The sequence below is a fragment of the Colias croceus genome, chromosome 2 (genome assembly GCF_905220415.1).
Source record: "Colias croceus chromosome 2, ilColCroc2.1".
Classification (NCBI taxonomy): domain Eukaryota; kingdom Metazoa; phylum Arthropoda; class Insecta; order Lepidoptera; family Pieridae; genus Colias; species Colias croceus.
This window is the reverse complement of record NC_059538.1, coordinates 6,316,083-6,333,278: the sequence shown is the minus strand read 5'-3', so window position 1 is coordinate 6,333,278 and position 17,196 is coordinate 6,316,083. Positions and strand designations below refer to the sequence as shown.

The window sequence follows — 17,196 nt, the reverse complement described above, 5'->3', positions numbered from 1 at the left end:
GGAATCATTTTTAAAATAAAAATAAAGGCGAGACATCTTCGAGACATGGACGAGGGCGTTTCAAAAAAACTAAATTAAAAAAACTGTTGGTTGTGTAGTGTTTAGTCATCTAAACAACTATAATGCTTAGCTATAATGGTTTACCCTTGGTCTTACCTAATGTACGCTCTTGTAATTTGGATTTCCAATTGAATCAAAAGGAATAATATTATATAATTGCAAAATTTATTTTATTTTTAATTTATGATTGTGTCTTAATATATTTGGAAGCTATTATAATTATAATTAATAATAATGTAATTAATATTATATTTGATTCAGCTAACAGAAAAAGATGCGGGCCAAAAATCCTATCTCTAGCCAAGCATGGCTTATATTTTGATGTTTCTATTTTCTATGCTCGATTTATTTCACAATAGCTTAGAAAATAATTGACAACGATTATAAAAATATATCGTTCTAGTTACATATGGTGTGCATATGGTAGATTAATTATATATATTCGATTATTAATATTCTTACTAAACAAGTAGCTGCTCTTGCCAGCTCCGTCTATTGTTTGTTCCTTATATAATGCTAATATAAGTGTACAGAAATCCAGCGAACCAAAAATCATTAAAATTGGTTCAGCCGTTCTTGAGTTATAAGTTGTATAACACGCATTTCTTTTAGATACACAGATCGTTGAAACAACTAAACAAGCTATTTTTATAATTAACTTCATAATTAAGTAAATTAAAAGTATGGACTTCGATACAAAAAGTAGCTAGAAATGTGAAGATGAAGTTATTTGTAAAGCTGCCAAAAATATACGTACGCAATCTTCCCAAAATAACTTGCATGTAGATTAGTATCACGCTCAACTCTGAAGGATCTTACTAACATAGTCGTGATTTTAAAAATATTTTTGTTAAAATGAGTGGCGACGCAGCTTCTCTTCCGTGCCCTATATGTTTACACACTGGAGTTTTTAATACAGCGCAATCGTTAAGAGATAGATTAATATACGTTTCGACTCATAACATTGTGTGTCCTATCTGCCAAGAAGAGGTAACAGGTTTGGATAAGTTAACAATACACTTATTTAGTCATGTCAGCATTATTCCTTTTAAAAAAGGATTACAAAACAGAGAATTAGACATTAAACAATTGCATACTAATGAAAAACAATTGACAGTGGTGGAAAAACAGAAAAAGTGTAGAGCTAAAAATAAACCAAGTACTTCAACATCATGTGCTCCAGTAAAATTTGTGAAAATATATCCAAAACTACCTGTTGTTGCGTTGAACACAATGCCTGTTATTAGTTCTGATAATGTGGTTGCTAATCCATTATTTATTTCATCCACAATAAAAAATGAAACCTCGTTAATGCAAAGTGCAAATAAATGCAACATTTGCGGTGTACAATTTGTGAATGAAGGTATTTTAAAAATGCACAACAGTATTATACATAACTTTGAAGACAAAGATAATTCCGTTACAAAATATAATTGCCACCTCTGCTCAAAAAATTTCAAAATGCGCGGGTCTCTTATGGTTCATTTAAGGGTTGCACACTATGGATTTACACATAAGAATAAAACAAATTCAAACACTGAAGAGTCTTTTAATAAAAATGATGGTACAAATGTTCCTAATGTAGAAGAGAAACCAACAGAATATTTAAGAACAGATGGAAAACAATGGCAATGTGATGTGTGCAATAAATTTTTCACTACTAAGTATTTCTTGAAAAAACATAAGCGTCTTCATACAGGTTAATAATCCTTTTAAATACATTAACAATAGAGATAATATGATAGATAATAGCTAACAATGTATAAGCTATCGCTGTTCTAAAGGAGCATACAAAATATTATTCAGTAGGTTTTTATCTAAGGTATTTATGTAAATCTAGCTGATTTTCGAGATTTCCTCGAGCCGTATTTTTTTAGTCATCATAATATGTTTATTTTCTTAATCGAACAAGAATTATTCCTTCTAAATTTGGTTATCTTCCAATAAAAGTAGCATTTAAACTTATCCGGCAATTTCAGATAGGTACTAAGTAGTTAAGCGAATAGAAAATTATTGTAAGATAAAAAATGAAGAATAATTGATATACCTACTTAACCAATATTAATTAATGTTTTTTAACATATATATTCTGATGCATATAAAATCTGTTCAGGTGAAACTCCGTATGCGTGTACGCAATGCAACAAGACCTTTACATTTCAACAGTCCTTCCACAAGCATCTTCTGTATCACAACGATGATAAGCCACACGTATGTAATTTTTGTGGTCGAGCCTTCAAGGAATTATCTACTTTACATAATCATCAACGTATACACACGGGTGAAAAGCCATTTGCGTGTGAAACTTGTGGTGAGAAATATTTTATAAGTACCTATACAAAATTAAAATATTCCTACCGTGTACGAAACTTGGTCTAGGTAACTCTTTCTTCTAGTCTCGACTCTCGTCCTATGAAAGTAGTATTTACCTATGTTTTTATGAATTGAATTATAAAACTTTAACTGTACTTTAAATTCTATTTTTTTTAGCGAATAAAACGGATAACCTTGTGGATAACCTGCCTGCTATTTGCGAAATGAAATGCATACAATGCGCAATTATGTCTAGGCAACTTTTATTGATTTATAATTGTTTATTTTCTAGGTAAATGTTTTCGTCAACGAGTTTCATATTTAGTACATAGGAGAATACATACTGGGGCAATGCCATATAAATGTACCGCATGTGAAAAAAGTTTTAGATACAAGGTGTGTAGGTATTTTTTAATACATAAACCGATGAAAATTACATTTCGCTGTAAACGCTGTTTTATTACAGGTTTCCCAACGAACACATAAATGTCAGGCTCAACCGCCAGGTGCGGTGGTACGAAAATCAACGGATTTAGTCGAAAAATTGAAAAAAATAAATTCAGATCATGACAACACAAATGATACAATTAAAAAAACTGACCATTCCCAAAAACCAAATTATGTAGAAGTATCTGAAGCAAATGCCGAATTAGTTAGAAATAGTGCACAATTATCATTAGAAGATTTAGAATCGGAAAATTTTTCCATTATTTCCAATTGTGTTTCCGGAAATTCAAGTGAAGGTACTATTGTGAAAAATAAAATGATAGCAATTCAGGAACATAATATGCAGAATGATAAAGGATACGATTCAAATTTGGAAGAACTAATTGACTCTATTCCTATTGATGAAAAAAATATACCCTCACCATCAGACATTTTGAAAAATTTGTGTTTATCAAATGAAGATGATTTCTTACATATACTTGAATAATAAGTTTTTACATTATATGATGTGTATATAATATTGATATTTCAACATTTCGTTTAATTTTTCCCAAACTACCTTATTGCGACCCGTTATGTATGATGTGCACTGTTTTATGTTTATAATGCACGCTTACCGCGAATCATAGTTTTTCATTAATTAATTACAATAGGTAAGGTCTGATCAATGTCTGACTCCAACTCGAATATAATAATCCCATCCAATCCGAGGTAATTAAAATGAAGCTATTCTGAAAAAAATAACAAACAAATTACTTTGGATAACGGTACAATCTTCGAATAGCAGGTTGTCAATGTGACATTACACGCATATGCTCCCTACGATTATGATTAATAATTTATGTAATAGAAAATATTATACAAGCTTGATATAAGAAGACCAATAAAATTACATAATAATGATGGAAAAATATAGTTATGAAATTATTTTATTTTGCAATGTTTATGTTGATGTAATTTGTACCAGAGGATATTCCTAATATTTAAATAAATGAGATGAGAAAATCTTACTACTTTTCATTCTGGAATTGTATTAATGTTAAAGATTAAGAAATTTAAAAGTATCACCGTAGAAAAACCTAAACCGATATTAATAATCGGTTTATGCTTGGTTTATGCACATCACTTTATTACCATTGTGAAAAACAATGTCAATGTGTTTGTGAGCTTCGCTATTTCGAAAAAAAAACACGCGTTGGTATCGGCCAGCTGTTTTTGTTCCAAGTTTTTGAATTGTTGAAATCATCATGGATCAAAATTGAACAGTGTCAAGTGGACTTGAAACAGTGTCGTTTGGTGAACTAAAAGTGAATTTGGTGAATAAAATACATACTGGAAAATTCAAGGTGTGTTAAAAATTAATCGATTCGATGATTCGTCGAACATCACGACAAATGCAGGTTTAGCGATTTATTACGTCGTATTTTATTCGCTTAGTTTTTGTCGAGTTGATACTAATGAACCAAGAAGCGAATTGTGAACGTAAATTTTAGTATCAGGAGTTCTAATTATCTTATTTACTTCCAGGGGTAAGTAAAGTCAAATCTATAAAAAGAAAAAGGGATTTTTGAACATGGGAAAGTAATTTTTTTGGGAATTTATTATTTGGCAGCCTTGAAAATTGCAATAAATTCTAACTTATTTTGAGCAATACCTAACAAAGGTCAAAATTAAAAATAAATAAGATTAATTCTAGATGATTTTTAGAACAAAGAAAACAAAGACTATCTTTTTTCTTGAAAGACGCAACGTTTTATTTCTCGAAATATTATTTTTTAGCTACCCACAAAATTCGTCATGAACTATGGAGATGTATCTAAATAATCAAGCATCTCTAAATACAATATAGGTAAATCAATAATTACATATTTATATACATGTATAGTTAAAAAAATTTATGATAGTTGAAAAATATTTGATATCATTTAGATATATATTATAGATATAGTAGATACCTGCATATATATTTCGCTTTGTAATAGGTACAGCTGTTAATCAATCTGTGTAACAACAAAGAAATTGATTGTGCATATTTGTTTCTGGCTGATTATTGGGATTAAGTTTTAGGGTTTTAGATAATCTCTAATAGAGAAAAGAATATTGTAACAATAGATGTAACAATGATTTTGATATGAATATTATGACAAACTGTAGCATCAGTGAGTCACCTGATTATGCCATTTAGGTCGCAACATATCACATTGTGTATCTAGAGCATGTCATGTTACATTTAACAGTGAAGTTAACTAATCTAAGAATTAAACTATAACATAATATAAAGAACTGAAGAAGCTGGTATGTAAAGTATACATTCTTTAATTGTGCTTCTTGATTTGATTTTTTACTTGTTGATGTGATTAATATGGGCTATAAAATAATCTAATATATAAAAATCAATGCCACTTTTCGTTGTAATTCCATAACTCGAGAACGGCTGAACCGATTTCGATAATTCTTTTTTTATTATATTCCTTGAAGTACGAGGATGGTTCTTATGTAGAGAAAACGTTAATATGTACCACGGGCGAAGCCGGGGCGGACCGCTAGTTATTAATAATATTATGATTAATATTCAAATTTTGTTGCAACTTTTTAGAACTAGGAAAAAATACTCAAACAAGTAGTCCGCTGGCTTCAAACATAGCATTTTCTTATATTTTATACTAATATAACTAAAGCTGAAGAGTTTGTTTGTTTGTTTGAAGGCGCTAATCTCAGGAACTACTGGTTCGATTTGAAAAATTATTTTGTTGTTAGATTACACATTAAATGACCTATTTATCGAGAAAGGTTTTAGGCTATATATCATTATGCTAAGACGTACAGGAGCGGAGCCACACAGGTGAATCCGCGAAGCACAGCTAGTAGTCTATAATCTGATATATGATTAAGGAATCACAAACTACCAAGTAAAACCACCAGTGAAATTGATCCAGTAATTCCTGTAATAAGTGTATTCAAACAAACAAACAAATTCGTCAGCTTTATATTTGCTAGATTTTTGTGTTATGGCAACAAAACAAAGAGACAAGATTTTATAACGTCTGATTTATTTTAATTACAAGTTTGACTTGTTTATACTATGGTCTATGTTACTATTTCAATCTTAACTTATTTGTGAAATGTGTGCTTAATTTACCTACGTGACAATTTACACCTCTCCAGATGGTACAACTTATACTGGCTGTGCAATTATTGTTAGAAAAAGCTTACTAACTTCACTCAGATTTATAAGTATGTTAGGTAATTGTTTCAATGCTGCAGCTGGTGGGAACTCTAATGTTAGTAATAATTGTTAGGGTTCAATATGAACTACATCTTGCAAACAGTGTCTGAAATAGTATCAGGCCTTAAATGACCTTCTGGATGGGTTGTCCAACCTCGCGCATATTAAATGGACCATCGGCTCTGTTATTTCCAACCTCTGACCGTAAATGAAAATCTCTCTGTACTTAAACCCTTCCGTGGTATCAGTGGATGAAGTGGAACAAGCCTGTCTTTATTTTAGTAATTCACCAATTGCTGCTTGGAAAAATACTCCTGAGCTCCGATCAAGTACATCATCCAACATACTGCCAAAGATATTTTAAGCACAAAATCGAAAAGAAACGTTAATTACGTAAAATATGGTAGTGCTCTCGTCGACGTGCCGATAAAACTGCTTTCTACCAATCAAGGATCTAGAAAATTTTCTTAAAACATCAACTTAAATATGCAGTGGCATCTCACGTGCACGCACCGATACAGAAAAGGCAAAAAAGCTTTTGCTCTTGACTTGCCATCTGTTTTCAAGCCTAATGAATCAAAGGACTCAGAAATTGACCATTCTTGTTTTTTGTGTGTTTTTAAGAAAACAATTTAACGCCATATCTAGAAATCTCTCAAATAATTAGATGATTCACAAATATGGTAAGAGTCCACTCATGAGTTATCTTCTTTTTTTGTGGCTGCTTCATCTTAACGCGAACGTAAAGTTATCTGCTTACCATTTATCAGCTTAATATCAGTCCTATCAAAACCGTGGGAGATATTATTTTTGGTAAAACTGTCTAAGGGTCTCAACTGATCGGAAATTATCCCACACCACCTATTTGGATAACGAAAACAGTATTCAACCATAGAACAGATTCATAGAGTTTATAACATATAATTTATAACTGCTTCATACCTGGATATTCAACAGGCTTTTACCAGGGTTTTTCCACAATATTACGACGCGTTGTAAGAAAATGTTATCCCACATAAAATATTCTGTATAATAAGATCCTATCTAGAAAAAAGATTATTCCTTGTTAAACATGGGTAAGCTAGATCTGCACTATACGATTGCAAATTGTCTTGCTGGGGTTCCTCAGGGTTCAGTCTTAGAACCCGTCCTATTACATTTTCACTTAGACCCACCAAATAGCGACGACGTTGTATTCCTTCCCACCATCACTGACCTATTCTAAGCATCTTCTACTTTGCAAAATCAGCGAATAGCTCAAAAATGTCGATATAAGCAATTAGTAATTACAAGACAATGTTTTTCCATAAAGGGAAACCGCCAAAGTTTTCTGAATTGACAAAATGTATGGACTGCCACATCACGACTGTACCTATACCCTTTACCATTCTTCGCAAAGCTTTCAGACAAGTCTGTGGTCTTTTAATACTTACAATTTTATGCAATGATCCAACACCATTTTTATCAATAATTGCTATGCATGCACTTATGTCGCCTCTACACATAGGCCAGCGCATTCGCCAGCGCGCTGGCGGTGCGCTTGCAAACGCGCTTGTGAGTAATCCACACATTGGAAGGTCGTTCAGTATGGTTTGGTTCGAGCCAATGTGCGGACGGATTCAAAATGGATGTAACAAACAAAGAAATAAACACACTTTCACATTTATAATATTAAAATAATATTAAAGTAGGATGCTCTTTGTGAAGTAAAACATTATGAGGAAAACGGCATGTCCAAGAACCTTATTTATTTGGCACTTTTAATACATACAACATTTTTATTTTTATGGTACTTATTTTTTGGGTTCCACAGGCAGTTTTAACTCTGATAGAGCTCAATAAATTTAAATGTTTCCTCGTTACTCATATTGTTCGCCATTTTGTCAAGTTAGGTGTTAATTCGCCGCAAGAATAAAACGTGCACTCCTGATCGCTGCTACAGTCAAACTGATCGCGCGGCCAATGTGTGGATGGTGCGCCAAGCTTGCGACAAGTGTCCTTTGATGTTTCCGAAACCGCGCGGCAAGCTCGCAAGCGCGCTGGCCAACGTTCAAATACCTACCACCAGCGCGCGAACGCCCGTTCTACACATTGGACAAGTGCATGTGCCAACGCGCTTGCCAACGCGTTGGCCTATGTGTAGTGCCGGCATTACAGTACATCATCATTACAGTACATCCGCCAACACGCACTTGGCCAGCGTGGTGGATTATGGCCTGTACCCTCATAGGAGGCCCGTGTCCCAGCAGTGGGAACGTATATGGGCTGATGATGATGATGATGATGATGCACTTACAGTAAATATCTTCTAGGTACATGTTGATTTGGTAATGATAAACATTTGAAATAGCTGAATTGCTTAGTTTTACACGACACCTTGTACGAAAATTAGAATAGTACAAAGTTAGAAAATGGATTATTGGCATAATTCTCTCCATCTAATTACGATCATGGTGATTAACATTTATAAACGTAATTTTTTAGAATAATATTGTCGTCACTATTTGTGCATATCCTAATAGGTATTCAATTATTTGACGATGAGAGACTGATAAATTAAAAAATCCAATATTATGCTAGAACAATAGCAGCGGTGGTTTAATGCACCGAAAAGCAGTGTTTCAGTTTCCAACGATAGTGAGGTCATAATTATTTTTGAAAAGATTGGGCACTCAGTACCTATTCCCGATCGCGTAAAAGAAATAGATGGATTTCATAAAAATGTAAGTTAATGTATACTTAATAAAAATATATTTTCTACTATTTAGTTTTTTATAACACTGAGTAAAATGTTATGGGCATAATTCTCCCATTCTAAGTATAAAATATTATATCGATCAAACATTGGTTTTCTCATATTTTATAGACTCTTAAATAAACTGGCCTGGAAGAAATCGCTTTTAAGCGATAAGGTCACCTTTTGTACTTCGCATCCATACAGATATATATTATACTATACATTGTAATATTAAATGGTGTGGTACAATAAATGATTAAATAAATAAATAAACTGATTGGTGTAAAATTGCGACGATCATAGTTTAAATGTATGTACTTAAATCAAGCACTGACGTTCATCTCTATTATCGGTAGAAGTATATATAGGTGAGGAGGCAGGGTGGCTGCTCGCTACTCAGAGCAGAGCTCGCTTCTATCGATCCGGCTGTGGCGGCCCGGACGAGCTGTAGGGTACACTAGACACTTCTCATTACCTGTGTTGTATGCGACGGCGGACTCCCTTCAATTATTAGAATATTATATCTTGTATTGTTTGCTTTTACTTTGAAAAATCAAATTAAAATATGATGACGTGCAATTTATAAGTTGTAAAGCGGTTAATAAAATGATGCGATTCATTTTAGAATCTATACATATAATAAATCTGTAGAAGGGTCAATTCTGTACATTGAAAATATTGAAAAAATAACTAGCAGGGGGTGTTACTGGATCGATACCAAACCCAAATATGTGATTAAAAAAATTTTTGTCTGTCTGTCTGTATGTGAAGACATCACGTGAAAACTACCGGTTCGATTTCGATCAAACTTGGTATAATTATACCTTATTATCCTGGGCGTAAAATAGGATACTTTTTATCCTGGAAAAATACGTAGAACAAAAATTAATCTCAATTTTTCAGTTATCCATAGACGTTGTTCTGTAGTAGGTACCGCGAACACACGTTGCGTATTATTATAGACCTAGTCGTATTTGGGTCCAATAGATATTTATAAGATGTCATTGTCCGAGTTACTCAAAATGGAGAAATAAACCATCCACGCAAAGACCGACATCCGCGCGGACGGAGTCGCGGGTGGAAGCTAGTGTGTAATATAATTTGAAATAAATCAGAATGCACAAATGCTAAATAAAATCATATTAAATTTTTTGGTTGGCATTATTTTTGCAATTTTTATTCACTTCATTCGCAAGTCGCAACCAGCAGTCGTTATCGCATGTAAAGAGTTCGTACACCTAAGTAATGTTCATAATGCAATTTCCGACAAGGTCGCATGAAAAACTGTTTGCGTGTACACATTAAATGCAACTTTTAAAATCTTCAAGTTAAACTTAAACAAAAAAATCCGTATTTACTAGTGCCACTGCTATTTTATATGTATGGAAGAGTTTATTAGAGTACTAGCTTCCGCCCGCGACTCCGTCCGCGCGGATGTCGGTCTTCGCGTGGATGGTTTATTTCTCCATTTTGAGTAGGTACCTCTGACAATAAAATCTTATAAATATCTATTGGACCCAATTCCCAAATACGGCTAGGCCTATAATAATATGCAACGTGTGTTCGCGGTTCTACGGAACAACGTCCATGGATAAAACTGAAAAATTAAGATTATTTTTTTTCTACGTATTGTTCCAGGATAAAAAGTATCCTATTTTACGCCCAGGATAATAAGGTATAATTATACCAAGTTTCATCGAAATCGAACCGCTAGTTTTCACGTGATGCCTTCACATACAGACAGACAGACAGACAGACAAAAAATTTTTTAATCACATATTTGGGTTTGGTATCGATCCAGTAACACCCCCTGCTATTTATTTTTTCAATATTTTCAATGTACAGAATTGACCCTTCTACAGATTTATTATATGTATAGATTTAGGTATTTAAATGTCGAACTGAAGCTGTTTTTACATGAGAATCTTTCTTTTATTAATTCTGAAGTGAAGTACCTAGCCAATGTAGGCACAATAATTTATATTATATGGATTTTTAATTGAGTTCAGCTTTAATTATTAAAACACCGAACTAGTAAACCAATACACATAGGTATATAAAGTAAGTACATACCTACCATGTATTCGTCAGAATACGCAAGTAACTACATAGATTCATATGGTTTTCACTAACAGGCTTAAGTCATAGGTATGTAAGGTACATATTAAGGTAAAGGTCTGTGCTTAAAGGGGTTTATTACACAACTATTAATACTGTGTGATTTACGTAATGAAGTGATTGTTATATCTTTTTGAATGGTTCATAGTACTTTAAAAATACAAATACATAATCATAAAATAAGCTTTTTCAGTGGGTTTAACTTTTAACACTATATTAGATAATATGACACAAACTCAAGAATCTCTCGTTTTAATTACTTCAAGAATATATAGGTAAACGTTTTCCTTTGTCGAACCTATTGTAACGAAAAATAGATAAATTTATACGAATAATATGCATCGATTATATCGATTTTTCATCTGCGCTCATAAGGTTCAGGCGTCATCTCACATATTCGTAATTTCCGTGCATTCATATTTCATACCGTCACGCGTCGCTCCACAGCCATACCTAGTCAACATCGGTAATATACGGTACTAGCTGCTCCGCGCGGTTTCACCCCCGTGGCTCCACTCCTGTTGATCGTGGCATAGCTTAATGATATATAGCCTATAACCTTCCTCGATAAATGGGCTATCTAACACCGAAAGAATTTTTCAAATCGGATCAGTAGTTCCCGAGATTAACGCGTTCAAACAAACAAACTCTTCAGCTTTATAATATTAGTATAGATTACGGTGCACTTACATCAAACGAGCGAATGCTCATCAAACTCTTTTAGTGTAAACAGACGTAGAGCATTATTTTCGTTATTCTTAGCGCGTTCGAAAAGATTCTATGCAATGTTCACTAAAATATCACAAAAGAATGCTCTTGATCTAACTGTAGCGTTTGATGTAAGTGCACCGTGACAATAACGAAAACATCAAAAAAGAATTACCGAAAACGGTCAAGCCGTTCACGAGTTTTCTACCAAGTGAAATAGGGATTCATTTTTGTATATTATAACTACAGAGATTATGTATCTCGATCGAGAAAATTTACTATTATTTTAAGTCATATTACTAATTAAATCATAATAACTGCGTTAAAAACAACCGACTTCAAACTTGCACTTGCAACATTTACAAATACAGACAAAAATGTTCATAAAATAAAAACTACTGGGCCTATCCGAATAAAATTTTTATGGGACCAATTCCACACCATCCCGCATCGAACAAAAAAAGAATCACGTAAATCGGTTCAGAAACCTCGGAGTAATCGGTGTACATACATAAAAAAAAAAACATACTGGGCGAATTGATAACCTCCTCTTTTTTTTGAAGTCGGTTAAAAATAAGGAAGTACTTACTTAAGTAATTAATAATTAATTAATTTCATTGTTATATTTAATTATTTAATGTAAAAAAATTAGGTGAGCTTCTCTATTGGACGAATTTCAATACATACACGTGCTCACAGAACGAGAATGACCTAGATATAAAACGTACACTGTGTGACGACATATTTCAAACCACAGCTTGTTTACTAATACTATAACGATTATTTTGCTTTTGAAATGTTGAAATAGTTATACTATACTTTTCGAAGAATTAGGTACCTACTTAGGGATAGGAATAGTGTACCATTCAGTTGAAAGTTGGTGGAATAATTTTTAAAGTCCAGTACTCAAGCAAGTTTCAATAGTAGTCGATTTTTTATTAAATATCTTCTTAATAGGTATCTTTTGATGGAATGCCCAGTTACAATAATTCAAAAAGTAATCAATAGATTTTTAAAACGGTCTTGAATAGGTACGAAGTGATTTTTTGGATAATTATGGATTGTTTTGTTCTATCATCAGTGCCTTCCGCAGCGCTTTTCTTATAAATATTGCCTTATTCAATGATAATGTAGCTTTCTAGATATTCTGTTTATTTGTAAATGCAAAATTACAAATCTTTCCTTGTGAAATGATATGACCTGCTTTGAATTATGATACACTTTTTCTTTTTATTTATTATTTTTTTTAATCTTTTATTAAATTGTTTCCATGTATTCATCCATTAAAGCTATATTTATATTCACGTACTCAGTACATAACGTTTTATGACGCAAGAAGCTCAAACAGCCGCAAAACCTTTTGACTTTATGTCGAAGATATTGTTGCGACACTCTAGCTTTCTCTGAAACACGAACCACAAGTTCTCTTTGGAAGGTTTACTTTTATCGATCTTTATTCAAGGCAGTTAACTGAAGTAACATTCGTATTTTTAAGCCCTTTTTCATAACACCAAAGTTAAATATAATGTTTAAGGATCGACTTGTTTACAATATAGAAACACTCAAAATAATATTGGTACGGAAAAGTTCGCTATTATACTCACTATAATAGCGAAGTTCATGTTTCAAGTTCATGTGTAGTTCATGTTTTTAGATTAATACTAAAAACAGCTATAGAAATACTAGTCAGTACTTAATTTTATAGCTCGTAGGTATGTTATTCTGGTAGGTACATTTTTTAGGTTCATTTTTAAACATTTTTTTTAACAAAATCCGTTCAATGATTTTCAGGTGATATCATAGTAACAAACATGCTTCTATCGTCACAAACTTTCGCGTTGTTATAACATAATATATATAAAATAGTTAAATTTTTACTTTGAACTCAGTGTTGTCAACTTTTTTTATTTTTTTCTTTTATTTCCTTTCTGGTGTTTACTGTTCGACGTATTAAGAAAGAATTCATCTGTAGCAATATAAGTTTTTCTTCAATGTATAAGAGAAAATTCAATGCTCTCCGTTCCGCTAGTGCTTTGTTTCTTGTCTTTGCGCTTCTTTGTTCTCACCGATATCTTACAGTGTATTTAGGTCAACATAACGCTATGCAATTTACTAAGCGACAAATTGTTATTGTTCATTATGTAATTTTTATTTCATTTAAATTTATTAATTTCTTCTGTCCCTTCGTATTTATTTGATGCTTTTATCTGCCTGCTAGGTTAGATCCATATATCCAATTTGTTGGCAATTCAGAAATATGCATATATTTTAGTCTTGCCATATTTCCCAACACGATTTAGTTTCATTTAAAGCGCATCAAACTATTTCAAGAGGGCGCGCGACGTGGTCAGTTATTTTGGGAATTTAGCTCTTATCACTTTTTGTATTTGTATAAATATTTGTGTTAGTGCATTTAAGTGTGGTCCCGTATTATATTTCCACTAAATTGTGCTAGCTAAGTATTTTTTTTAAAGGAATCCTGAATGAACCCGCTATTTAATGTGTCATGAGATTTTTTTGGAATGATAGTATTCCAATTCAAAATACAAAAATAGCCTTAGCCACAGGCAGATAGCTAACATTAAGATCAGCTATCTACCTAGCAGTGAAATAATATAAAAGTGCTTTATATACCGGAAACCAAGAAAGAAATGCAAAAGTATTTTTAGGTATACATATTGTTTAATAACTAAGTCCTTAAAAATATTTATTAAAAAATGAGTCCGATATTACAAAAATATCAGGTCTGAGTTTTAGCCATACATGGACCATGGTAAACCAAAAGAAAAAACCGAAAAAAAAAACACAGTAACAAGTTCTGCCTGGGTAGACAGTTCTTGTTGCATTTGGTTAGGTCATGGTATCGAACCCTGTTATTCTCTTAACTTGTCGGTTGCAAATTTGGCAAATTATCCTAAAGAATATCTAGTTATTATATTTTATTTACCTAATAGTTTCGAAAAGAACTAACCGAGTGGTTCTTTTCTGTAGAGTTTGATCTTTTGTATATTTTGCGTGGGGCATAAACGAAGGGTCGTTTAGGTCGTTGAACCGATTGGGATCCGGAGAGGAGTGTGTGTTTCGGTTCTGGCGGGGGCGCGGGCGCTGCAATGGGCCGGTCGTTGACTCCCCCTTGCTGCACTCATGTGAAACACAGATTGATTTTGATTATTTACTGCTAAATTTTGAGCGCTCAATTATTAACTTAGTCTTCTATTTATGACGAAATTTATCATTTCACACACTCTTTTTAATCCATAAAAACATAATCACTTTAACTCATTTAAAGCTTAGCCATATCCTGATCTTTTCTACTTATGTATAAAAGTGAATGTTTCAGAGCTACTGAACCGGTACGCTAACGGTTTATGAGATCAAAATAAACTAAACATGTATTCAACAGTTAGGTTGATACCCATAGAGCTTTATGTGTATATTATCGTCTATTTATATATAGGAACAGTTGCAGTATATATTATTTTATTAAATGTGCTTTAAAGTAGACTCGTTGTTACATGTATAGTGTATTGTTGAGATCTGTCGCCAGAGTAGATATTTATATGCGTGCGAGGCAGGGTAGTATGGCTATTGGCTAGTGATTTCTGAGCTCCGAGGCCAGCAGGATTCGCACGTGCTATCGCATCAGTGCTATCGGGTTGTCGACCGACGGCCTTGGGGCGCAGCCCCTCTCCTATTTAATACTTCCGAAACATTTCAAAATCAACCTTAACACATACTGTTAACGTACATAATAAAAATATCGACTGATATTTATTTTTGATAAAATCTATCCCTGTTACTACTATGTAATTAATTCTGCGAGTCCTGTTATTTGTAGCACCATAGTAACGAAAAAAAGACAAATCCAACTCGATGAGATCAATACATTGTTTTGAAACCGCAATGTAAGAGGTAGACCAGGTCCTCCTTAATTCGTGTAGGTCACAATAAAAATACTCTTTACACGTTTAAAATGAAATGAAATAAAATGAATCTCCATATTCCGTTCCATGTATGTTTTGTTCCACTATTGATCCAGAACGTCGCGTTTACCTGTACACAGGTAGACGTAAATAGAATTGGTCGTATTCAAGTTTATCTACCTGCCATTGCACATTGCACTTTGCGATCTCATAAAGACGATTAATAAAGGAAAAATGTCAACATACACAATATGTAATCTGACCCTTCATTTCCTAAACTGTACATAAATATCCCTTCATTTATTAAATTCTGTACGATCATATTTCTATAAGCATTCTATTGTAAACATCTGCATTTAATACCTAGTTCACTTTTACGAAAAAGCGTAAAATAAATAATAAGTAGTATATGTACCTACTTACTATGTTGGTGGCCTTCGTGTAATTGGTCATTGTTCCATTACACAATGTCAAGAAGATTCACTGACTTACTCTCTACAGAATAAAAAAAATTAATATTCATTTCAACTTTTTTGATTCCTAGGATTATTAATATGTATTGCGTACGTAGGTACTATAGTTACTAGTTATTATTCTTTGTTACTACGTACACTATCTCTTTATGTAGGTACCTATACTTAGTATCATATTCAAGTGACCAAGTGTACCTATAATGCCTATATCCTTTGTCTTAATTGCATAGATCCAAGTAAATAAACTCATTATTACTTTGTGGTCATTTTGATAAACCAGTGACATTTAAAATATATTTCCCGAGTGATAATAACATGATTTATTTATCTTTGTGCCCCCTAAATCCGAGACGTATTTCTTATATTTTAATATAAATGCATTATTTGCTAGCTAGTAATTATAATGGAGTAATTAACAATGTATTATTTACCTACCATTTTAGGTTACATTGAATGTAAATACAAATACTTGCATTAATATTTATAATGACTGCGCTGCGAAGGTCATATTACATTTCGGTTATGAGGTCAAGTAGTAGGCAATCACGCCCTTGATCGCATAACGCATTAGTATCTAGAAATCTTACATCTGTTATAAGACTTAATATTATTTCCACATTACGTAAAACCGTACCTTATGTAAGACATAAGTAGGTATCTCAACAATAATCTAGATCGCCAATATCAGGTGGGATAACAGTGTAACTTCGTATAAAATCTGTACCCTACTAGGTATGACTTGGCATATAAAAAGTAGCAGTATGTTGCTCATCCCATGATAGTCAGCATCTAGGCGAATAAAGTTTACTTATTCATAATTAAAAAAAATCAAAACTATTACCTAAATTTCCAATTTTAATTTTCGGAAGAAATCCAATCGTGGTCCGAATCGGATCCAAATTTCATGATAACGATCATACAATCATTTCATTTCACTAACAGAACTAGTAATCGTGTAGACTGTAGACTATTCAGTAGACTTCTTTTATCCCGGTTCAACCTGAGCGCAGCCGGAGCAAACGGCTAGTATATTATAAATTATAAATTATAATTGCAAAGCATTGAGGTATTATTACTACGTATAGAGAGGACACCACGAACATAATTTAGAAAAAGAGACTTATTAGAAAAATATGAATAAACTTATCAATTAAAACCAATCAATGTAACAAAAAAAAATGATTTGGTTTG

At 32.7% G+C, this 17,196-nt stretch overlaps 2 protein-coding genes across 7 annotated transcripts in view; both read left to right on the top strand.

Annotated features, from left to right (window-relative positions):
- The first annotated feature begins 524 nt into the window (after window positions 1–524).
- On the top strand, window positions 525–3,352 carry LOC123705684 (zinc finger protein 33A). Its single transcript, XM_045654646.1, has 4 exons — window positions 525–1,759; window positions 2,174–2,371; window positions 2,666–2,769; window positions 2,840–3,352. The coding sequence occupies exons 1-4, from the start codon at window positions 916–918 to the stop codon at window positions 3,305–3,307; spliced, it is 1,614 nt and encodes a 537-aa protein (XP_045510602.1). The 5' UTR covers window positions 525–915; the 3' UTR covers window positions 3,308–3,352.
- Window positions 3,353–3,975: 623 nt separating this feature from the next.
- LOC123705663 (E3 ubiquitin-protein ligase TRIP12) overlaps window positions 3,976–17,196 on the top strand; it is a 46,679-nt gene continuing 33,458 nt past the window's right edge. For 4 of the 6 annotated variants that reach the window (XM_045654582.1, XM_045654584.1, XM_045654583.1 and 1 more), the window contains exon 1: window positions 3,976–4,349. The gene's annotated coding sequence lies outside the window, so the exon portion shown is untranslated. The remainder of the gene's footprint in view (window positions 4,350–17,196) is intronic. The other 2 variants (XM_045654579.1, XM_045654581.1) reach the window with 2 other exon arrangements.